Below are 24,295 nucleotides of genomic sequence, written 5' to 3'. Positions count from 1 at the left end.
CAAGGAGATGCTGTATGCAAGAGTGATGCAGAGGAAGCCCTTTCTCCGCCCACAGCACAAACAGAGCCGCTTGAGGTATGCTAAAGCACATTTGGACAAGCCAGCTTCATTCTGGAATAAGGTGCTGTGGACTGACGAAACTACGATTGAGTTATTTGGGCATAACAAGGGAATGCATGGAGGAAAAAGAACACAGCATTCCAAGAAAAACATCTGCTACCTACAGTAAAATATGGTGGTGGTTCCATCATGCTGTGGGGCTGTGTGGCCAGTGCAGGGACTGGGAATCTTGTCAAAGTTGAGGGACACATGGATTCCACTCAGTATCAGCAGATTCTGGAGACCAATGTCCAGGAATCAGGGACAAAGCTGAAGCTGCGCCGGGGCTGGATATTTCAACAAGACAACGACCCGAAACACTGCTCAAAATCCACTAAGGCATTCATGCAGAGTACAATGTTCTGGAATGGCCATCTCCTACAACCTACAGGAAGTGTTTAGAGGCTGCAATTTCTGCAAAAGGCAGATCTACTAAATATTGATTTCATTTCTTTTTTGTGGTGCCCAAATTTATGCACCTGCCTGATTTTGTTTAAACATTATTGCACACTTTCTGTAAATCCAATAAACTTCATTTCACTTCTCAAATATCACTGTGTGTGTGTCTCCTATATGATATATTTAACTGACATTTTTTATTGTAACAACCAACGATTTATACAGGAAAATAATGACTATTAACAAGGTTGCCCAAACCTTTGCATCCCACTGTATGTGAAAACTCTTCTTTCCAGGAAAGAAAGATGAGTTTTCTTGAATTTTTCTGCAAGAAAATAAAATGACCTTGCTGTTGCTTGTATGTTTAGACAGGCTCCTGTATGCTTTTCCTCTTTCAGTCATTCATTTTTCCCCTGAAAACCTCAAGCAGCCAAAACACCCACGATGCTCCCCTCTTTGGCACATAGCAGGAGTCCCTCACAATGACCTACTATGAGCCCTGTATGTGCACAAGCACTGAACTGTTAGGTGCATGCATGTGTGTAATGAACTGAAAATGTGACTTAAATTAAGTGTTTATGACAGGCTTTTAAAGGATTGTTTCTGTGTGAGAATAGGTTGGAAAAAATTTTTTCTCTTTATAGCACTGACCCTAACGTGGTGATTATTGATTAGAACCTTGATATTCTTGCCTAATAAGTTAATGAAGCCAGGGCAGAAAACACTACCAGCACTCAGAAGCTGAGGGCGACACTTAAATCCATGGTGAGAAAAAGCTTTTGTAGAATGTTAAGTAGGGGGAAAAAAATTCAATAGTCTACAAGTGGTAATTAGCTAATTTTAATCAATCACTAGAGGCCCTTAATTAAGTGCTGTGTATTCATGTGTTTAAAAAAAACCCTCCCAAATACAGGCTGTACCAATCAATGTTACGTATTGGTAGCATGATGTCAGACCAAAGACAAAATCAGGCTTGTAAATAGATTAATTTAAAAAAAATCTTTAAAAATCGTCTTTCAGTTTTAAGGATTCAAGTATACATCCTCCACTAGGCAACAACACATGAAGCATTACACTGGGTTATTATTTATTTAATAAACAGTATGGCAAAAACAGTGTGTGTAAAAACTACAAACAAGTGCAACCTTACATAATATTGGAATTAAGACAGTAAGTAGCTGCAAGGTGCTGTTAATCCAATGCACTTGATCAACTGATCATCAGCAGCTGTTAGTACTAGTCTGTAGCATTTAAGTGTGTGTTAAGGAGGAAAGACATCAGCAAAGACCTTAGATTACCAATTCTTGATGGCCATCTGGGATTGGTTGTGGGGTGATCTCCAAATAATCTGGTCCATCATTCTGCAGTAAGAAAATGATTCACAAGTGGAAAACAAGATAGATGTAATCTTTCCAAGAGCAGGCAACTCACCCCAGAGGACTCATTTCACCTGATAGGAGGCAACCTTTCTGCAAACAGTCCCAGTCTGACCCTGAAAGACTGCAACCACTCTGAGATTATGCTGTCTAATTAATAAATGCAGACAGATTGCCAGCATGTTTCCATCAGTCTGAATGCGTCTTTGTCAGTGAACACAACTCGAGGTTATATCCCAAAGACCAGGAAGGTTGTAATAGTTAAATGTAAATTTCTATCTCTTCCTGTCTACATAGACAGGACGAGATACGTGAACTGCATACAATTAACAGACCTCAACCTGACTGAAACACTGTGGTGGGACCTTAATAGAGCTGTGCATAAATAAATGCAAGAAAACCACAATTAATGGAAGGAGTACAACAGCAAAATCCCTTCACAGTGATGTGAGAGACTGATAAAGTCACACAAAAAACTATCACTTCAAGCAGCTACAGAATCATACAGTTTACTTAGTTTTTCACACACATTGATTTTCATTAATCAAATAATGAAACTGTGTAATATTTCACGTGATGTTGCTCATCCTTTGTCTCATTAAATCATTTTAGAACCTGGTAAGGACCAGATAATTTTTAAGAAGTCCTGATATATAAAATCTTCAAAGTGAAAGAGGGGATACTTTCTTTTTGGCCGTCTTGCAGAGCAACTAATGACTGTTGTGCATAATCATGTAGGTAATGCTACTGTACAAGGGACTTATCAAGCTGTATAAAATGCTGGTCCTTCAACGGCAGCATGATAATGGCTGCAATAAATCCCAGAATCTAATGAAGCACCCCCACCCCTCACCCGAGGTCCTCTCTCAAAATGCAAAAAGTAATTACAGTATTTTTTTGAACGAGTTTAAGTCTCAATAATTAAATTCACACCTGCTGATATGTGTCACAGTGGGGATTTTAAGATCACTGTTCCATTAGGAAGATAATGAGGCTCAAAGAGAAAATGCTTCGCGGGTCTTTGCTTGATTGACAGGTGCCTGTCAATCCCATCTTAAAGATGGCGGTGAGCGTATACCCCAGACGTATGAGAGAAGTGAGGGTGATATCACAGACAGTTCAGCCATATTTCTGTTTTTAGCATTTACAATGTAGACAGTATTTCCAGATCATTTCGTTATTTTTGACATATCAGCACATGATGCACAATCCTTTTAGGATTCGAATCCACCTCCACTGTTAAACCTCCAGCTTCGGTGTGCAACGTTTGTTATGGAGCTGAAGCCACATCGTCCCAGTAGATAAAGTCCAGTGGCTTTATCATCCCATGTTGCAGGTCCCTGTAATATACACGCATTAAATATGTTACATGTCAATTAAATTCATTTCGTTCATATATATACAGCAAAACAATTCATACAAACATCTCCAGTCATCACAGATTACTTATCTAGATTTTCTTTTTGAAGTAAACTGAAACTAACCGACTGATAAAAACCGACCCATAAATCTTTCAAACCAACAATGCTCTCATGCTCCCAAAGTGGAGTCTAGCTCAACCCAGTTCAACAATACAGCTCACAGAACGATAAATTCTGCAACTTCAGAAAACAGCTAGAAATATGTTTTCCCTTATCCTTACCCCGAAATCTCTTACACAACAGAGTCACTGTAGAATGAAGCCTTTGTGTCTGCTCTCTCTTCTACTGCCTTTTTTCCCTTCGCACTGCCCTGCAACATTTGTCACGTCCCTGGAGATGTGATGTTGTGAGCAAAAGTTGGAGAAACAGTAAAGGCTGCGCAACAAGGTCCACCCTAAAGCTGAGATTCCTAAACCACTGACATCTTTGCAATTACATCATGTTTTTCCATGTTCTAACATCCTAAAACAAAGGGGGCACACAGCATCTGTAACTGTAAGCCTGACTATTATAGTGCAAGATGCCCCTAAAAAGAAATTTATTGGAGAGAAATTTGAGGATATCCAAGGAATGCTTTGTGAGGAGCATATAATGTGTCGCAATCAAACAGTAGGTATTTACATATACAGTGATTTACAATCTATTCTTCTTTTGCTGCTTCATAAATTTACTTCTGCACCTTACTGTGTGCCTCGGCACCTCTATGGCTCTCCCTCAACATGTTTTAAATAAATAAACTAATGATGATAAGGAGGAGGAGGATAGTAATGCTTCTCTGTGTTGAGGCCACAGCATTCTTGGTGGATTGTACTTTTACTTTACTAGAACTGTCAACCAAGACAGGTGTGACTGACAAGACAGACATTTTTCTAAAGAACAAGAACATGTTGTGTCTCAAAACACGTGCAGTTTGCCAGCTTTGCCAGGTTTAGTTTGATTTAAGTCAACAGGAGGCTGCTCTTTGTAATTTGCTGTCATGAGGCTTGGATTTTGTAAATCTCAAAGAATTATGTGCACAGGGTGAAAGACATGTTTTTACTACTTTGCTGTTTTACTGTAGCAACATTACCAGAGTATCTAAATCCAATTAACAACGACATAATAATTCACTAGATCAAAAAGCTTTCAAATAGAAGCCCCTAACACTCATGCAAGCAATAGTGCTTGCAGACTGAATAAATACACAACTGAGCTTTCAACATAGTGTTTTATTGTAAGCAGTAACAGCATTAAGGGTAATTCCTAGATCACTGGAAAGTACCAGCTCACAAACATGTACTTTTTTGAGAAAAGAAAAAAACTATAACCCCGCAGGGTTTTTCCGGTTTCAAAATGGGCCGTTTTTATAATCCTTATAAAAAAATGATCAGTCAAGGCTAGTCTGTATTTTGAAAAATCAATGGGTTTTTTTATTATTTCTGTGCAACTGATACACAGTAATGCCCACTATGTAATGGTGAATGAATCCCTAATAAGTAGTTAAAAAAGGAACTGTTATATTTCCTCTGGCTATGCATAAAACGTGTGGGGTTGCCGCAAATTCCTGTATATGAGAAAACCCTGCACAGAATCAAAAACTTCCTGATTTCCTTATCAAAAGAGGTTCATCGGTTCCTGGAAAAAAAAAAAGATCCACAGGAAACCAAGTTCAAATCAGTGTTTATGTTTTCTACTTGTCAATTTATATACCTCTTTTAATACAATATAAGTACAGCTAAAAATCTCGTCCTGTTTAACCTTGTAATTCCAGCTGGGCGATCCACATCCTCACGCATGGCTTCTGAATGTTGTGTTATTTGATGAAGACAAATTATGCGCTGTCTGCATCGTGCGCTAAATCTTTGATACCAGAGTTATCTCTGCTTCAGACTTCAGCCAGACATAAAAGCTATCAATACAAATAGGAATCTTTCCAAATATAAAAGCATTATGAGCAGATTACAGTTAATATTGAGTTATTTTCAGCGCGCTCATTTACTCAGTTCTAACGTGGGCGTTGCACAAAAAGATCACTGCTGGAAGCCCTGACAAAATTCTTTCTCTGCTGTGTCATATGGGCGGAGAGCCTGCAGTTATCGAGTTAGCGGGGGCTCTATCTGTCTTCCAGTCTTCTTTGACTTGACCACAGTTGCAATCCTGGAAGGGGTAAGCTACAGTATCTGTGTGTCCGTGTATCCTCCACCCCTGCGACCAAATGCCAAAAGTGTCTGAAGACGGAATTTTCTCTGATCCCGTTTGTTGTGCTGTCTGTTGAAATACCTCCAGCGTAGCAGTTTTGTGTGTGTTTGTATGAGAGGCAAATATGTTAATAACAGTCATACTGTATCTCTGGACCTCTGGACCTTTCACACTGTCACTGTCACTGGTGTTGAAATGTGCCTGTGTTTGTTTACAGTACTGCACAGAGGAGTGAATATAACACAAGTCTCTAATGCAAGCTGAAACTCACACTCTTGTGGCGTAGGCGCTTATCTATTTGACTTCCTTTTTTTTTTTGGTCTGCTGGGTGAAATGCAGACGCGAGCAGAGAGGCCAAATGTGGTGAGGCAGCGTGCATGATAAATGAACTTCACTAGCCGAGTCATACGGGAATGGGAAATAAAAAGCATCCACACACGCCCTACCTGACAGTTTGAGCACGGCAGCTTTGTGCTTCTATTGCTGCTCATTAAATCCAACCAGACTCATAATAGCGGCTTGATTCAGCCGGACACTGATGAATAATCGGCCACAGTGGCTGATGCCAACAATTAATGGGACCAATTTCTTTTTGGAAAAACAGCTGTGCTTGACGAAGCGTTAGCTGCTCCATTTATTAATTGGGCGCCATCATTTCCTTATTCCTATTTCTAACTTCTTTCTTCCACTGCTTTCTGCCTCTGCTTCCCTCCCTTCCTGCTGGGGTAGAAGTTGGAAACCTGAATCATGCCGTTCTGCTTGTTGCTGTCGGGCAGAGAAACCAGCGAATCAGTGCAACAGCTCCACTCAGCAGCATAGGGATTTTCACAACACTGAACATCACAATCTCACAACATTATCTGAGGCTATAGTGGGAAATGGCTTAGCGCTTAAACTGTCTGTGCTTCTGAGCCAACTGACACTGACTGGCAGAAATGTTGGGCCAACAGAGTTAAAATACTGCTTAGCACATCCAGAGTTATGACTGAATTACAAAAGAGGAAAACGTTTTTTTTAAACAAACAAAAAACTTTTTTTTTTTTTTAGCTCGGACTGAAGAAATAATTCAAACTGGGAAACTAATTACGCTGTGTGAAAAAAAAATTGTTATGCATACAAAATAGCTCAATTTTCCACTACTACACCCATTCTGCTTGTGGTGTGACTGACAGCTGAGGAGAAAATGACACCTACACTTGTGGCTGCAGAGTGCCGAGGAAGTTGTCAATGCGTTCCTGTGGCACGTCCCCGTCTAGCTGAGCCAGGTAAGTGTAGAGCCTGACAAAGGTGTCGAACGGGATCTTTGCGGCACCACCCGTCTCATCCTCTGTTAGGATCTCGCAGGCAAACTTAAGCGAACTGATAAGAGTCTGAGGATTTGTGTTGCCACAAAAACAAAGAATTAGTTTGCTGTTGCATCGCATTTAAGCAAGACACACTGCAAATATACTTGCATGCACACACTGTAACTCAGACAGCTAAATCTAAGTAGCATAAGAGTGCCCTCGTGTGGTTAAAGTGTTCAAGAGCCTTGAAAACAGGAGTAGAATTCTACCCAAATTACTAACACTGAGCACATAATGCTGTTAATGCTTAGCTGCATTTGCTTTCCTAGACACCAACTTATCTTCTGTAAAGTTCTTCATGCTTAAATAAATTCTCTTTGATCTGTCACTACTGCTCTATCTGAATCTGTGAAGCCAAAAAAAATATCATTGGCTTAACAGCGAAGCAAAGATTCAAGTAGTTGCTGAAGGATTTATCCAGTCACTCTTTTTTGGAGCCAGGTGACCCCGATGATGGAGACTGCATTGCAAATTCCTGGATCTAACATTAACACCTGGAGACTAGAGTGTGCTGCTGGAGGATCTCCAGCTGTGCTTGGCCTCGCACCAGGTTTTTAAGGCTCAAAGGAAGAAGTATATAAAGTTGTATTTGCATTTATAGCCAGGATTGTGAACACCTCACCCCTCCAAGAGCGCTGCAGCCCAGGGCAAAAAACTCCATCCAGTCAATATCTGAGCCAAAGCTGCCCAGCGACAGCAGGGTCTCCAGCTGAGCCACAGGTAGACACAAGCCCTTCCACTTCGCCTGCAGTTCCTCTTTGCTACAGGTTGTCTTGGGCGACAGCTATGATTTGATGATAAAAAAAAATGGGGGGTTAGGAGACTTTAGGGGGGGAAATCTAGTTATTCACTTTCTAGATAAAATCTGAAATGAGTCCTATTTCCACAAATCAACAACAAGGTTGGATATGGAGAATCTGGTGGCTCTATTTACTTACAATCTCTTTTTTCTCTAGACTTTTATATGTGGACAGCCAGGGCATAAATAACCGCAAATACTGATGCACAGTAATCCAAATAAAAAGTAGATTTGAGCAGGATATAAACACTAATAATAATCTCTCAAATAATGGCACAGATCTGCATTTGTTTTGCATTCAGATTTTCTGGATTTCTTTCAGACTTTCTACTATCAATGCAGTTTAAAATGTTACAAAATGAATAACTCGAGACAACAAAAGAGCAGCACTCTCACAAGATTTATGCTGCCGCTTAAGTGCTAGCTTTTAAGGAAATATTAATTATTCATTTCTTTTAATGAATCCGCCACACCGAGATGCCAGTAAACAGCCCAGGTGAGATAAAATGGATTTAAGACAATATGAAACTTTAATGACCCACACGGGAAACATCACTGCTATATGGAGACACACACATAAAAACACGCATAAAAGAATAGAAGAGTAATCAAAGTTGGACATTAAACTCAATGGAAGTTATAATTATACCCATAAAAGCAAAACAGTAAATGACGAAACGCAAATATGTGATAAAGTAAATGCATTTATTTCTTTCAAAAGCAACAGTGAGAATAAAAATTTTATTTGTGCGACAACTTCTACAGGTTATGAGCCTGCTGTTGAGAAACTACCTGTTTGTGGAGGATCTTCAGAAGACCTGGAGTCAGCCCAGTGTCCGTCTTCTGGGTGGCAACATTTAATTCCAGCCTGTCCTTAACAGGCAGACACTCTCCTTTAGACAGAGCACTGAAGTATCTGGAAGAGGACACAGTCATAATAATTAGCAAAGAATTCTTAAACACTGTGTTTAGCATCACCATTCTCAGAAATTCATCTGCCCCCAAGCTTCCTAAGTATACCATTCAAATATACCATTTGCTTTTCTTTGTGAGAGGTTTTAAAGGCATGCTGTGGCATATTTCACTTCATTATTAGAAAAGAAAAAATATAACTTTCCATGCATTTACTGACTTTCAGGATCTCTGAAAGGGAACAGAGCCAAGTATTACTTTAATAACATAAACATCTCATCACCCAGGAGGCGCTCGATTTGTTTTTTCGCTTCACTGTATGACTCACTTTATTGTCTATTGCTATAAACAAAGCCAAGCTACATTGGTCAATAAAAAAGAAGAGGATGCTGAGAGTCCTTAGAGGTAGGAAATAAAAGGTAAAAGAAAATAAATTGAATATTTCCATATCATCGAGTGCTTTTAGCATGGTTTTTCTTTATTCGAGACAGTAAGATAGTTTAACTGCTGCACTAACATGAAAGCCCTTGGGATCTAATTACAGCTAGTCAATGCAACGATAAGACACGCACAGGTGAAAGGGGCCTGCCTTTCCCTACAGTGATGTAGCCTGGAGACATGGTTTATGCTCCTGTTTGTGAGAATTAAACTGGAATAAAACACAATCACACACATCTCTACTCTTAACCTGAACCTTCATTGACAGACATTAAGACTTACGCTGTAGACCACTGCAACAAATCCTTGGGCTGTGTTCGGATGGCTGCCTTAGTAAAGTCTTTAAGGATGTCTGGCAGCTCGGGAGGGATGTTGATTTGCTGGGCACAGTAGAATGTGTCTGGAAGAGGCATGGCTGTAATATAAACAATGCAATAATGTCCAATTAGTTGAAAAGAAATAGAATCCAATAGAAAATTAAAAACTACAATAAAAATCACCCGCACTGACAAAAAAAACATAATTAATATAAAGACTGCATTCTGGTGCTTCAAATTTGTCTGTGCTAGCCATGGGAGTTTGACAGGAATATAGACATATGATTATGAATACAGTGTGTTTCAAAGAAGTAAGTTTAAAATTTGCATATACACTCTCATCTGGTACCGTTTTTTTTTACCGATTCAACTTAATAAATTAATACTAATTTCTAGTCCACCAAACATTTTCTCCCAATTGTCCCTCTCCTTTGTTCAACTACATAATTATAGTATGTTCACCGACATTAATCCACTGTATGGTACTTGCTTTAAAAACTGTAGCCTGTTACCTGGACTGATGAACAGAAAGTCACCGGAAGACGCCCCTGAAATATGAGTTGCTAGCCTAAGTAATGATTATTTATGCCTAGCAGTTCATGGGAGTGTTGTAGCGTCGTCGCATAGCAACGGCGTCTTCTTCTTCTTCTCCCTGTGGTATTAGAAACCCCACGGGAAGAGCACTACCGCCCCCTCTGCTGAAAACACTGTTCCTGGTACATGCTCAATCATCCAGCTAAGGAAATCCCAGAAAGTTGATTCTGTTCATGTGGAGGCAGCGTTATCTGTCTGACGAAAATAACATGACACCCATGGAGAACACTGACATAAATCTCAATACTCAGTCAGAAATATTCCTCCAGTGAAAACAAACTGGTGCACAAAACACCACTTTCAAAACTTTTTACTTAAATAAGAGCTAGAATCAGTAGCACCAGTGGCCCGTTCTATGCTGTATAATGGTTTGGGGCACTATAAGACAGTACTGTAGTAATATTTCTAATACAGTGACTTTGATGGGGCAGCCTATCATATTTCAGGATGCAGGCCCCTTTGCTCCCCTTCTAGACACCCCCCTGCTGTAAGGAACAAATGAATCATTCATCATAATTTAGAACTATTAATGGAATATTTACACAGATATACAAAAGGGCATTTTCAGCAGAGATCAGTGTTCAAACAGCATACTGTGCTCCCTCACCTAAGTTTATTGTAGTAAGACTAACTGATCATTGGGAAAATACCTTTTCCCTCATGTTAGTTACGCTAAAACCTGTCGGTCAAATTGAATAAATGATACATTTAATCAGATATGTGTTTAGAGGAATCTTTATGGGTTTTATTACAGTCTCAAAACTTTAAACATAAACTTTCTTTTGAAACTGGTCACTGGCTTTAATATTTTTATTAAGATAAAATTTAACTTTAGATAGAAAAGTGGAAGACCAAAGTAACACTGCAAAAGGACAAACACATTAGTTTCGAGTTTAGAGAGACTGATGTACCCTCAGAAGGCCTCTTAGGTCCTGACTACATTATAAGGAATCTGTAACCTAGACTGTGCCTTTTTTTTTTAAAGGAACAGTAGAAGTTAGTGTGAAAGCGTTAATTTTAGGGCAACTTCCCAAACTTTGGCATTATATGGCTTACAGCCTTGAAAGCTTCATAGTACAATTATGTTGTCACAAACAGTCTGGGTTAACTTTGCTTCGTGTGATGACTTGAAAATATATCAGATGCGGGAAGAGCTGCTGCAAAGCATGTGACATACAACATATTGATGACAGAGTTTTTCCTGTGTCAACACACATTTATTGAAGTGATGCCACAAACAGGCAAAACATCATATTGGAGATTTTATTATTAAACAGCTTTTAGAAAATTCAGGATTCCACAGACTGTGATTAGAAAATAATAACAACAACATGGACAATTTAAAAAACAAACAAAAAAAAAAGCAGAATATCTGACCCCCGACCAGCCCCAGTACTCAAAGGAAATATGATCAGACCAGAGAGACAATTTCATACTTGTGTGACAGAAACACATGCACATTCACACAATCACCGTCAGGTCACATACACTGGAAAGTGCAGATTTGTTCTAGCACATGTAGAAACTGAGCAGGTACAATATGCATATGAAATCCCTTTCAAATTCAACCAACTTAACATCTAATGAACTCATGTAATACGAAGAGCACAAAGTTTCGAATCTCAAGTTCTTGCAACAGTACACAGGGGCAAAACACCAAAAACCATAATGTGTCTAAAAGTAATTAATGAGGATGGAGTAGCAAAAGAAAAAAAACAAAACACAGGTTACATGAGCTAGATAATGGGCCAGCTCAAGGTTCTAGTCCACTTTTACCTCTCAAATCTCATATCTTTCTCTACTTGATATAAAAATAAAACTGTGCTTCTCAAAAAAACAAAAAAAACAAAACAACAACCCTGGACGCTCCGGAGCCTATAAAACTATCTAGGATGTAATATTACACTCCTTTGATACTTCAGACGGAAACTCTGCCACAAACATTGCTCCATAAATCTTATCTGATCGTTTCCTGGACGATCCTTGGGCCACGTGATCATTTGGGAAGCGCTCGAGTGCATTTCTGTGATTGACAGTTTGTGGAGCACAGCAGAACCATTTCAAAGCATTAAAAAAAACAAACGGAAAAAACGTTGTCTTATAAAATGTTCTGGCTTAAGCAATTTCTCACCAGTAACTGAGCAATTTGCAAGTGAGCCAACAATCCCAAAAGCATTGTAGCACCACAGACCAAAGTGTGCAGAAAGAAAAACATTCTGAAGCAATGCAAATGAGCTAAATCCATGCTTAAAATGATATAAATGCTATTTTATCCTATCTTTACATGCCGCTGCCTACTGTATTGATTTGGGTCCTCCCTTCTTTACCAAAGGCAAAAGTAATCACTGCTAAAAACAGAGTCACTCGTGTACTTCTGCTCTAATTTCTGTAGTCTAATCCCTCTGCAGAGTTGGATCCAACAGGAAAACGTGAATGTGGGTAAATTAAAAAGAAATGCATGTAGAAGACTGGACAATTCAGAATAGCATATTTCCTCCGTTTTGGTTGGGTAATGGTCATTTTAGCATCGTCTTCTATGCTTTTGGGAGATCAAGCTGTACTTGCTACAAACCCATAGCTGGTCAGCTGCTCAGTAACATGCGTCTATCATTTCCCGTTTCTATCTCTTGCCCCTTTTGTTACCAGCTGGGGGCTTCTTCAACTGGAGTAAGGGTGCTGCTGTGGCAAAGCCTCCAGGAGGTGGGTTAGACACGCCAAATGTCAGGCCGGCAGAGGGGTTGATGCCAGGGTTGCTGAAGTTGAAGCCTGAGCTGTTGGTGCTACCAAAACCTAGTAAAGCAAGACAAGGAACAAAAAACAAAAAACAGTCAAATACGAGAAAAACAAAAAGATAAAACATGAATAACATGAGGATTTAGAAAATCTGGTGTCAGAAAAAGGAAGTTCAAATGAAATTCAGAGGTTTTTTATAAGGATTTTGCCATCCTAGCTTAAAACCCCCAAGATTCTAAAGTGCCAACACACACAAACAAACATATATACACATAACTGTATTTACCCACTGCTGGGACGTTCATTATAACTTTAAAATATGGATATACTAAACTTGTTGCAGTTCCATTTACATTACACTAATGAGACACAGTTACAGCTTAGACCCTTTCCAAACTTTATACACTTAGCGAGCTGAGCCTTTATTCTTTGTTGCCATCATGTTTGGTGGCCCAGGTGTTAAGGTGCTATATACAGCATGTATTGTACCTGCACTCAGACTGCCTCCTGTGGGCTTATTGGTGGAAGAGAAGGCAAAAGAAGACCCCCCAGTCCCCACCCCACCAAATCCTGGCCCACCACCAAAACCTGTGGGAGAGAGTGACATGGAAGTCAGACTGGTCTAAGCACACAGCCTAGACTAGATACAAAAACAAGAAGCGCCTCAGGAGTTACACACTGGCAGGCATTAGCAGACAAAAGCAAGCAAAAAAGAAAAAAAAAAAAAAGTCATAAACTAATCCACAGAGCACCACACTTGGCTTAACTTCTGACCAAATAATGCAGAATCAAACAGGACTCAAAGTGCACTACACCGCAAAGCAAAGGCCAAAGGAAGAAAAACGGCAGATTTCACCGAATACCCAAACTACGAGAAAACAGACAATACTTTTGAGTGCGCTCAGACCACTTGCTTCCACACTCTCAAGTGGATTTGCAATTTGACATGCCCGTATTTTAACACCACAGCGTTTCGCCGTGACAGCTGAGTGAAACTGTTTACCAGGTAACAACTGTACGATAGGATTGCAGTTTTTGTGTGTGGTGTGAACGCACTTGACTCCTCGCAAAAGGCAGAGCAGAAAAGAGAAACAGCTAAGCTCTGACTGCACCACTCTGTCAGACACATACACACCAGCTGCTTAGTCTGTCATACAACCAAACTCAAATACATTTTCTTTAAAAACCCACTTTGATTTAACCACCAGGTAACATTAGGGGAAATGGCAAAGTATGCAGGGGTCTAGCAAAAAATAAAACACACGAGAAAACAGGGAATATTCATTTAAAAAAAAAAAAAAAAAAAAAAAAAAAAGCAGAGGTAATACCTCCCAGGGTAGAAGAGCCCAAGCTAGTGCCCAATGCTGAGGCAAAGGGGTTTCCAAACCCTGCCCCCAGAGGCGCCTGGGTCCCTAAGGCACAAAGAGAGAGCACAGGCTTTTACTCTTCTTTTATGTGAGACAAAAAACACAAAGTAAACTGCACTGCTGTCACGCTGACAGCTTTATTTTAGCTTTAGAAACAAGTCCTGCAGTTGATTCAAATAAAATATGATAATCTGATCTAATGACTGCGCCGACAGAGGCATCAAAAGACTACAGCATCTAATTAACTGCAACCTCACATGAGCTGAAATATGACAATAATTAGGCAACGGATCAGGCTTTCACAAAGTACATATGAATATGTACTATCCTGCTATAAAGGCTTTCAACTATAATATTCCAGCTAATCAGCAGCGCATTTATCACTGCTGGCAAGCTGGGAGGGAAAAAGGAAGCACTGCTAGTTCTTTCACTCAGAAACTTGTCTTGTTTTCTTTAAGCGTTCTCTTTTATCTTATCAAATTTGGGAGCTTTTCAATTAGTCTACATTCTTAAAACAAGTTCAGTGAAAAAGAAACAAGGACAAGCGTTTCTTTGTTTAAAAACCAATTTATTTTCAATTAAATATGCAATTCCACTTACATAAAACACAAACAAACAGTTTGGAACAACAATTGGCTGTTAATTGCTAAGTGCTACTGCATTTGACAAGTTTCCAAATTCAAGATTTCTGAGAGTGAATGAACTAGCATACCTTAATTTAAAAAAAACTTTTTAAAAATGCATCACACAATTACTGAATATAGCTTTAAAAGGCACAACATATTTATAGATTAAATATACTGTATCAACAGGCATTGGATATATAAGATTAAAACACAAGGTTACAGGTAAAAGCACTGGAGAATTAGATAAGAAATGTGAAAACGGCATTCATGGCTGCCTTTGAGTGTAAACTGGTCAAAACAAAGAAAATCAGTGATTTGGTACAGTTTGCCTGTGAAAGACAGCGTGGTCAAGTTTTGAGTCATGCGTCCAACATAAACTGAAGGACCTTTGTTACGTTCATTTAAATAATTTTACACCGATTATGAAAACAAAAGCTCCATTGTAAATTACTATAAGCTACAAATCCGTCTTTGTTGGATCGAGTCTGACTTTAGAGAGAGATGACAAGCTAAAACCTGCAAGAGATTGATTTTTTTAGTCTAATTTCAGATAACTAACAGTAAATTCTACTGGTTCCAAAACACCCTGTAATAGTCATGCCTCCTGAACGCCACTAGCAGGGGAAAAAACAAACAAACAAAATACTAAACACTATAAATGACAAAGAATATGGAAATGTTTTGGAGATAATAGCAACATTCAAACAGTCAACTAATCAGGCCCATTATTGTGAACTGTTGTGCTCAAGCTTAACACACAGAAAAACAAAGATACCAAAAGGTATAATTCAGATTCATTACTGAGCATCTCAGGTTCATGTAGGCAAATTGTGACACTGGTAATCTACCTACCATTTTAAAAAATAAATAAATAAAAAGTCACATTAATTCCTTCACTTCTTTTATAAAAGGAAAAAAGAGGTAAATGGGAACAGCTGTTATATTAGCACTCATGAAAATACAGCATTTGCATACACGTTACTGACAGTGAGAAGATACCAACTAGAGAGTATTAATGTGGCTTAATATCCACAATTACCTTCAAAGTCAAAACAACTTTGACAGACCAATAATTATTACATTACTTAATAGTCATTATTGTGCCAAGTGAGACTGTAGAGGTGTGGAAGACGATATTTTAAAGTGTGAGCAAAACTGCACAGAATGTCAAATTCTGGATGAGTGTGGACTTCCATTAAATCCTACAAAAACAAACAAAAACCTAGCGTTTGATAAGAGGACTGACTGTCCAAAAGCAGCAGTGTTTTCATTAGCAATTAATCATTTAGGTTGTTTTTTTACCCATACACCACCGTAATCAGCAGCAGTATGCCGATGATTACTGGAAGTGGGTTCAATGAATTCCTGTTTGTATCGCGACATGTTCAACGGCAGTTTTCCAATCTTTATTCCTCTGAGTGCCAATACTGCTGAGCTCGCAGCGCTATCTACAACAAGCAACGCTGTATCCTCAGATGAGAAAAATGGTGGGAAAATAAACTCCCCTGTACAATCAAGACACACAATGTGGCCATACAGACCAGTTTCTTTTGGCACTAATGTATCTCACTGGTACTTATGGACCAGTGTGAGCAGCAACAAATTGTTCTCTTCTGAACTACCAAACAGTTAAACCAACAAGAAAAGTAGACTTTTTACAGAATTGAGAAGCAAATGTCTGTACAACATACCATCGCCTTGGATAAAATACCTGAAATCACAACTTGTGAACAGCTCTTTAGCTCCACATTTTCTCTGAAATGAACTCTATGTGAAATGATCCAGCCCTGTTGCACTGACAGTAGCCCTTAAGTGAAATCACTTTCATCAAGTTACAGTGGTATGGCCTTTATTAAAACCAAACCAGCCAAATATATCAAGGTATTGAACAGTGAGATAATGCACACACTTACTGTCACTGCTGACAATTCATTATCCAAATGATCTGTCCACATAAAAGACCAACCTCAGCTCCTTGTTCACAACACAAACACACTGAGAACACTGCTTCATTTAGGCCAGTAAGTGACCGGGGCTTTTCACCGTTCTCAGCCTTAGTTCCACTAGAAAAAAGTACATTTCAGAGTTATTTTCAGTCCTGAGTCTTTTGGTACCTTAACCCAATGTCCATGGAGACAGAAATCTGAACAGTGTAGGCCCATTCTCATCTGGCATGTGTACAGGTCGGATGTGAATCTACCAAAAAACAAACAAAAACAAAACAAAAAAAAAAAACCACTCCAGCCCACTGCATCTTTAAATGCTGTGATACTGATCACCCTCCAACATGACATTTCAATAATGACCCAAGTTTAAGGTTGACCTATTATATTTCGAGCTCTACTTAGATTTGCATGACTCACGTCCCCTCAGTTCATCCACTGACTGAAACAAACCTGTTTTAGCTCCTCTCTCTTCAGTCAACTTTCTTCTGATTGGCTGCCCCTTGCAAAAAAAAAAAAGCTGTGAAAAGCAGGTGGGTGGGGCTACTATAACCATATTAATGATAATCCTTTGTTATTCAGTGTGTGAATGTGAGAGTGAATGAATAGAGGAATTGTAAAGCGCTTTGGGTGCCTAGAAAAGCGCTATATAAATGCAATCCAAACAGTGTCATGAGTTAAGAAAAAAATATTAGAAAACTTGCATTTAGAGTTCTGAAGGCTGAGTGTTTGGTTTGCTGGGATTACTTGTACACTAAACTCATTTTGAAACTTTCAACATGTTTAATATGCAACAACTAAATGAATCTAAACAGGTCACCTTTAAGCAGAAAAAATAAATATATAAATAAATATACTAGCCTGCAATTAGGCTTAGCAGAAAAGGTGGGAGATTTGCTAAATAAAGCAATCAATTACCCTAGCCAAAAATAATTTACAAACCCGACTCATGTTAACCTCATATACTACAGCCTTGTTGGATAGCTAGCATACCCAGAGCACAAATGGATAAAATGAACAAGTGATCAAAAAAAATTATTTGATTTTTAATGAAATTTAAAAAAAATCTTAAGCAGGCACCGAGGTGGTGTGCACTTCTACCACACAATAATAACTATTGTGGCTTGTGTGTTAAGTTGTTGTTATTTTTTCTTTTTCAGTAAACAGTGGCTAAGGAATGGATTAGTTAAATAGTCCCATACCTACTTGGCACATAGTTAATTAGTTTAGGTGTTAACGTACAACTCCATCTGCATACCCAAATAAGTGTTCAAAAGTATGTGAAATATTCATTAAAAATGGAAAAATTAGCAAACATCTGGTGGGCAGCAGATCTGATAACAGTCAAAGCACATCTCATGAGCTTTGTCAAATGAGTAGAGATCAGACTAACATTTTTAAACCAACCTGCCTTTACATCCCATCAACCTTTGAAGTTACGTCAATAAAGAGACTGCAAAAGCATGCTACCGTAATATATAGCTTAGTGTGTTAGTTGTATGCAGGTACCCTGATGTGCCAGTAAAAATGGCTTACAACTCAAACCAGATGTTGCAGTAAATATTCTTAAGGTTATGTTGGCTGTAGTTTAACAAAACTGAATTTGAGTCCTTGACTGCTCAGTATAAGAGTCTCATTTAGATATTTTAGGATATAAGCTCCTACAAAATGCCAAATCAATTTCTGATTAAACACAATGTTTAATCCGTGTATTTATGCCTAATACAACGTACTTAATAGTATTTTTTTTGTTACTGTCAAAGAGTAGAAAGAATTTGACAAACAGCATGACAGTCAAACTGTAAATGTCATTAGGTTAAGGTTATTTAGAGAATGGTTTCTCTAAAGTGAATATCTGTGTCTAAACTAGACTTTTTACTTGTAAGACCTTGGGCAACAGAAGCTGTGTGCTTGAAGGAACGGTGGGGATGACAACTTTAATATATTCTCTTCTTATTTTACTACCCTGTATATTCAGAGAGGAGCATGTTGATTCGGTGTCAGATTAACTGGTGTTTCCCACACGTCTGAGATATCATTCGGATTTAAGATAGCTGGGGCTACATTGCCATAGACGTACACCAACTCAACGCCCAGACTGACGTGACAAAAATCTAAAGATGCACCACTACCTGGACTAATCATTCAGAAACCACAAAATTCGCAGCAAGTGCATTAATTATCCTAACTTCATTACACAACAACCTCAACTGAGTACTAGGCTCACTTTTAGCATTGCTAAAACAAAACAAAACCCAAAACTGAGGTTTAGAAGTTTCCAGATTCAAAACGAGATTGCTCGACTTTTTCCACCACTGTGCATTTTCCCCAGTGATGTCAGCCATAAAGCTGCTCTAGTATCCCATTAGAGAGGGCACACGGAGGAGGAGAGAAATTAACAGAAGGGATTTGGTCTTCATTTTGCACTGGGGCCATCTATTTAATGTCCTCACTCTTGAATTGTAAGGTGCATAAAATAAATGTTCCCAACCCTTGTACTGAGAGTCAGAGACAAGACGGTAAGGCAGCACAAATGTCTCCTGTTAAAGTTAAGCAACAGATTTCTCTCATTTCTTCCTTTCTAGCCTCTTTTCATTCACTACAGAAAGCACAGATACCTTAACACCAGATAAGGCTGCTGTTACTTTTGTACTTTTAATCATCCTCTCTCACCTTTTGGGTTATTTGCTACCAAAATATGTTAAAAGCACACTGATCCTGTCTTCTCCACAACTTGCTTTTATTATTGATTCTCCTTCCTCTCCTTCAGTCTCCTAACAAAGGAGAAACTTGCTAGAACTTGTAGGCAGTCAGACCTGGAGTTGGCTGCTGTTGCTGGGTCAATGTGGCTGCCATGGCCACAGCTGCAGCATTGGGCACACTGGAGAACGGAGCAGGCCCAGTAGTGACTCGCGGCGTGCTCTGCCATTTCCTGTTAGACACCCGTTTGGACTCAAACACATCCGTGGAATCTTCCAGGAAGGCTCTGCGGTAGGAGAGGTACTGATGCTTCAAAATCTATACAACAAGACACCAGAGAGAAAGACACGTTAAATGAAAACGCTACAACTGCCTCGTCACCCAGTCCTATACATTATTACACATTACATTTCAAGCAATGCGAATGAGGATCTTTTTATTATTATTATTAACATATGTAAAAGCAGGAGGGAATAAACTGACCTTGACATTCTCATGGACAGACTGGAGCTGGGCAGCCTGTGCGACAAATGTTTGATACAACTTCTGCATGGCCAAGGTCAGATCTGTAAACAAAAGCATAAAAAAATGTCTGCATAAATATTTGATGTATTTTAATAAAACAGGGTGGGTTACAGAAAAGAAAAGAACCAGAAACTGTCTTTTTTCTCTTCATCTTGAATGCAAACACATCTGTAGCCTGTTTGTTAATGAAACATGTAACACTGTGATCAAACCGAACTTTAACATGAACAGAATTACGTTAACAGCCAGACAAATGTGTTCTCACCCTGAGGAGTGATGTGAGAGCCGCTGCTTTGGGTTGTCAGGTGGTTCTCCAGCTCCTCTATCTGCTGCCGGTACTGCTGAAGCTGCACCTCAAATTGCTCTACCAGGCTATGGAAATAACTACACACAAAAGGGACACATATTTTAAATCTCAGTACATTAAGCAATGTTCATTATTAACCTTTTGAATCAACTATTAAGAGAAGCTTTTTGACAAAAACATCCACTGGCCAAGTGTATTTTTTTATTGCTGTCCTATGATATTAAAATGAAATAGAGTCGTTTGAAACAGAGTCTATGAGAACTAAAGGACTGCAATAGCACACATTGACCTTGGATTTACTTTCTGACTTTCATCCAATAGCTTACTTACTCTGATGGAGCCGTATTCTCGTGCTGAAGTCCAGGGGGGGTCTTTTGTGTACGAAGTGCTATGTCAGCATTTTTCAACTCCTTAGCAACAAAGGAAAGAGGAAAGTCAAACATCTAGAAAAAAAAAAATCTGTGAGATTTCCAAGGGAAACTTTTTCATATTTTTAGTTTGTGAGGTATAAGGAACAGGAAAGGTTAACCCACATATTAAGTTCATCTGAAGTCCAATTTAAAATAATTCTGTTTATCTTAGGTACAGCTACAGATGTTTTGGGAAATGAACACTGATACTGGACTTCCTGACTTATATATTTTGCAACACTGCATACACTATATATTGTGTATCCACTAGAAGTTTGGAATGCAAGTTTCTGATTTACTGACTTTCTAATGACAAATAATGTGCATCAGAAATAGACACCTGTGTCAACATAAGTACACCGTTTTTACCTGTGCCGTCTCCAGTTTCAGTTTGTCGATGGCCAAAGCTTGGCGCTGCAGACCGCTGGCGCTGACGGACAGAAGCTGTTTGAGGCTCTTGATGTCATCTTGGACTTTAGAAATGGCTTTTGATGACATTCTGCTTATATCCTCCTGAACTTGTTTTTGCTCTTTCACAAATTTTCTGCAAAAGAATTAAGAAAAGAAGGAAATCACTTGTAGATGACATAAAAGCTCTCTGATAGATATGGCAAACTATCAAAATATGCTTTCAAAGTGCTACTACTCAAACTATATGTATGCATCTGGGATTTTACACAGAATGGGGACTCCTAGAGACCTCACCAGATAAAATTTGGGTTGGGTCATACTGCTGCATTCAACCTATTAAACACCCGATTAAAAAAAAAAAATTAAAAAATAAATAAATCACACAACGATACTTACTGAAAATTTTCAACATCCTGACAAATAACTGGGGGCAGGTTCTCATCTTTTAGAGCTTTGCTGTCCCTGAGGGTGAGAAAAAGTGTTTTTCATCATTAGAACAGAAAGGATAGTCGGTGCTAAACATTAACAGCAGAGTGAGACATTAGACATATTCCATAAGACAGTAAAGGACCGTGTTGGTCAGCAGGACGTACTGCGCATTGGCTCCAGATGATGTGTCGCTCTTATTCTCAGAGGAAGTGCTGAAGTCGACTCCACCCAGGCCGATACTCTGAGCAGGAGCTGCTGATGACGCTGTCGAGGTTGCCAGCAGAGAACCGAACGATAACCCGCCTCCTGCACCAAGAGTAGTCTGACTCAGACCTGCGGCAAGAAATAGTCATACAGTTTATAGAACTGTGACAACTAATTAAAACGAACACTCTGTAATTCAAAGCATTCACTGTACTCCCACTTGGCCATGTATTTAACACATCAGCTCTGTAAAGCTGACAGTTTGCCTCTCACCTGTAGGCACAGTGCTGGAGAAGAGACTGCTGCCTAGTGATGGACCTGTTAAGGCTGCCGTGGTGGTGGTCGTAGCTCCGCCGAGACCGAGGGCAAAGCCAGTGGCTGTAGGCTGCTGTGGAGCAGTGGAGGTCAGGACAGAGCCAAACGTCAAGCCTGTCCCAGCAGCGGCTGTCGAAGAGGTGCTAGTAGCTGTGAGGGAGAACGGCGTAGCTGAGGCTGTGGGCTTGTTGAAAGCCAAGCTAAAGCCAGTGGTGGCAGCTGTATTGGCTGGGGCACCTGAGAGAAAGTAATTGTTTATTAAATAAAAAAAATAAAAAAAATAAAAAAATTCACAATCATTACCTGTTGTTCAGAAGCTCTTCAACTTAAAAATACCCCAGAGAACCCCAAACATACCTAATGTGAGGCCTGTAGTGGGCGCAGCAGCACCTGAAATAACACAAGGTCCCAACATAAGATGGGCAGCTGGCAGAAATATCACAAATACTTTTATTTCTTTATTATTTTGCATTCTTACTTGAGGCAGGTGTATTGAAGGAGAATCCTCCAGCAGGTTTCTGAGCAAAAAGACTGCCTCCTAGGCCAAGAGACGGGGTGCTGGTGCTGGTACTGGGGGTTGCACTTGCTGTACCCAAAGGTGTACCAAAAGAAAAGCCACCGGTATTGGCCGCAGGAGCACTTTCGAAGAAAAAAAAAAGTAATATGTTTAGGCCCATACATTCTTCTACAATATCTGCCAAGTTTCAAACTAATAAAAGATTGACATTGTGTTATGGTTACAGTACACACAGATTAACAACTAGGATTTTGTCGAAGAAAATACACAGGGTCTTAAATTTCTATATAGAAAACCTAAATGGTGATAAGTGCTTTACAGATGGATGGTAATCCCAATCACATTATTACCAGTAATGAACTAATTTCCCTCTTAAAAAATAAAAAGTAACTACAATTACTATAGCTTAATTGTCACTTCAAAGACTTCTCTTGGCAGCCCGCAATTTGCAAGAGTTCACTCTGCAGTGCGTGCATGTGCAAAGTTTCAAATAACAGAGTTTACAAATGTATCTAATTAAAATGCTCATCTATAACCCGACATTGCTGAGTAGCTCGGGAAAACAACGTACCCAGCACTGACTTTGAAACTCGCAAGCCGTATCTGCTAACGCCAAGATACCTCTGGTTATGCTAGCGTTAGCTAAGTGGGCTATCTAAAATTTGTCGTTACCTGGTTGCGGCCCCAAATGCGAATCCTCCACCTGTGTTGGTGGACCCAAGAGTTCCCGAACCAAAGTTAAAGCTAGACATTTTCTTTTAAAAGGCACGGTGTCAACACCAATCGGTTGTGGGCTTAGCTCACTTCTGAAAACATCACAGCTAATACGACAGTTAGCTTAGACGCCCGCGTGAGGGCCGAATCCGCGGTCCCGTCTTCACCAAAACATACTTGAACTCATCAGCTCTCTCACTAAATCCCAAAATATTCAGTTGCCACCTGTTATGTTTACACAACCTGTTCCTCTGCTTCTATTTCTTAAACCTGACAATTATCGCAGGGTGCATTCACGCATGGTGTCACTTTTCTTATTCCCCGCCTGGTATATCCTAAATGCTAGTGCATTTTGGGTAGTGGATTTCCTTTCTTTCAACTACATTAACCGTCATCCCCGCAGATTTTGCGTCTCGTGATGTGTCACGCATGCGCATGGGATTAAGTCTGGCAGTCCTGAGCAGCGGATGTATGTTGAATCCGGTGTTTCTTTCAAAATAAAAGAAGCAGCTACAGACTATAATAACAACGAAGAACGGCTCAGAGTACATTAGTGTATTTGCAAAGCTGAGTATAACTGGTTGCACAATGCTGTTTCAAAATTGTCATTGTCTCTGTGAGTTTAAATAATCTGTTACTTACCTGATAAACGAGCAACAGTTCCATTATTCTGAACCCAGGGCGGATGAATGGTTCACAGGTTTGTATCATTAATAGTTTTTGGTAACCTAATAAACCTAAAAAATTATGAAAATAAATATGTTGCAAATGTGTTATCTGAGTTTTTCCAACATTTATTGCATTGTTCCACCTTTTTTGACCCAGAAATGTTGCAGACCATCTTTTGCAAACTCTGAAAAGTATATTTTATCAATATTAATATCAATTAACAAATTAACTATTCTACATTCTACATTTCTTATTATAAAACAGCATATAAAAATATTAATACATGTTTCAGCAGAGATTTATTCAGATCTTTTGACATTATGTTTGGGTTCTTTTTTGTTTGTTTTGCTCTCACTTTGATATTTGCTAGATGTAACCTGTGTACAGTCCTGAATTTCATCCTTTTTTAGAGGGTGCCAAGAGGAACTGTGGCACTGCATGAGGAAGTCAGCAGTGGCAGGGAAGTATGTGAGGCTGGTGCCGTACATTTGTTAGGACAGCAAGACAGTGGTGAGGTGTGTGGTAGGCAAGATGGAACCTAGCGAC

The 24,295-nt window shown here is 39.3% G+C and overlaps 2 protein-coding genes across 4 annotated transcripts; both read right to left on the bottom strand.

Annotated features, from left to right (window-relative positions):
- Positions 1-6,058: 6,058 nt before the first annotated feature.
- ropn1l (rhophilin associated tail protein 1-like) lies at positions 6,059-9,937 on the bottom strand. The gene is made up of 6 exons (XM_085285979.1): positions 9,798-9,937; positions 9,251-9,383; positions 8,411-8,534; positions 7,442-7,603; positions 6,668-6,843; positions 6,059-6,238 (listed from the first exon to the last, which is right to left on the bottom strand). The coding sequence occupies exons 2-6, from the start codon at positions 9,379-9,381 to the stop codon at positions 6,145-6,147; spliced, it is 687 nt and encodes a 228-aa protein (XP_085142105.1). The 5' UTR covers positions 9,382-9,383; positions 9,798-9,937; the 3' UTR covers positions 6,059-6,144.
- Positions 9,938-11,074: 1,137 nt separating this feature from the next.
- Positions 11,075-23,512, bottom strand: nup58 (nucleoporin 58). Of its 3 annotated transcripts, XM_085287430.1 has the most exons (14): positions 23,039-23,512; positions 22,328-22,488; positions 22,207-22,239; positions 21,808-22,086; positions 21,495-21,663; positions 21,298-21,363; positions 20,860-21,034; positions 20,411-20,490; positions 20,039-20,157; positions 19,732-19,814; positions 19,365-19,566; positions 13,941-14,024; positions 13,102-13,200; positions 11,075-12,669 (listed from the first exon to the last, which is right to left on the bottom strand). In XM_085287430.1, the coding sequence occupies exons 1-14, from the start codon at positions 23,116-23,118 to the stop codon at positions 12,500-12,502; spliced, it is 1,800 nt and encodes a 599-aa protein (XP_085143556.1). In that variant the 5' UTR covers positions 23,119-23,512; the 3' UTR covers positions 11,075-12,499. The 3 variants fall into 3 exon arrangements, with proteins under 3 accessions (XP_085143556.1, XP_085143557.1, XP_085143558.1); XM_085287431.1 differs by lacking the exons at positions 13,102-13,200; positions 13,941-14,024 and having other exon boundaries at positions 23,039-23,511; XM_085287432.1 differs by lacking the exons at positions 11,075-12,669; positions 13,102-13,200; positions 13,941-14,024 and adding an exon at positions 14,041-17,050 and having other exon boundaries at positions 23,039-23,511.
- Positions 23,513-24,295: the final 783 nt, after the last annotated feature.

Source organism: Mchenga conophoros, linkage group LG9 (assembly GCF_057382185.1).
Source record: "Mchenga conophoros isolate Kocher_MC1m ecotype Shallow Benthic linkage group LG9, M_conophoros_male_GT1.1, whole genome shotgun sequence".
Taxonomy (NCBI): domain Eukaryota; kingdom Metazoa; phylum Chordata; class Actinopteri; order Cichliformes; family Cichlidae; genus Mchenga; species Mchenga conophoros.
Note: the sequence above shows the minus strand (reverse complement) of the source record. Positions and strands in the feature narration are given on the sequence as shown.

Bases quoted from the DNA above. Each gene is read 5' to 3' on its own strand.
- ropn1l (XM_085285979.1), bottom strand. From the start codon at position 9,381: ATGCCTCTTCCAGACACATTCTACTGTGCCCAGCAAATCAACATCCCT. The intron at 7,604-8,410 runs GTAGTTTCTCAA...ATCAAATCATAG, and splicing joins TGAAGATCCTCCACAAACAG to CTGTCGCCCAAGACAACCTG. The intron at 6,844-7,441 runs GTGAGGTGTTCA...ACAAATCCTCAG, and splicing joins GCTGCAGCGCTCTTGGAGGG to ACTCTTATCAGTTCGCTTAA.
- nup58 (XM_085287430.1), bottom strand. From the start codon at position 23,118: ATGTCTAGCTTTAACTTTGGTTCGGGAACTCTTGGGTCCACCAACACA. The intron at 22,489-23,038 runs GTAACGACAAAT...TTTCTTCGAAAG, and splicing joins GCATTTGGGGCCGCAACCAG to TGCTCCTGCGGCCAATACCG. The intron at 21,664-21,807 runs GTGAGAGGCAAA...TTCTTGCCGCAG, and splicing joins CTCCAGCACTGTGCCTACAG to GTCTGAGTCAGACTACTCTT.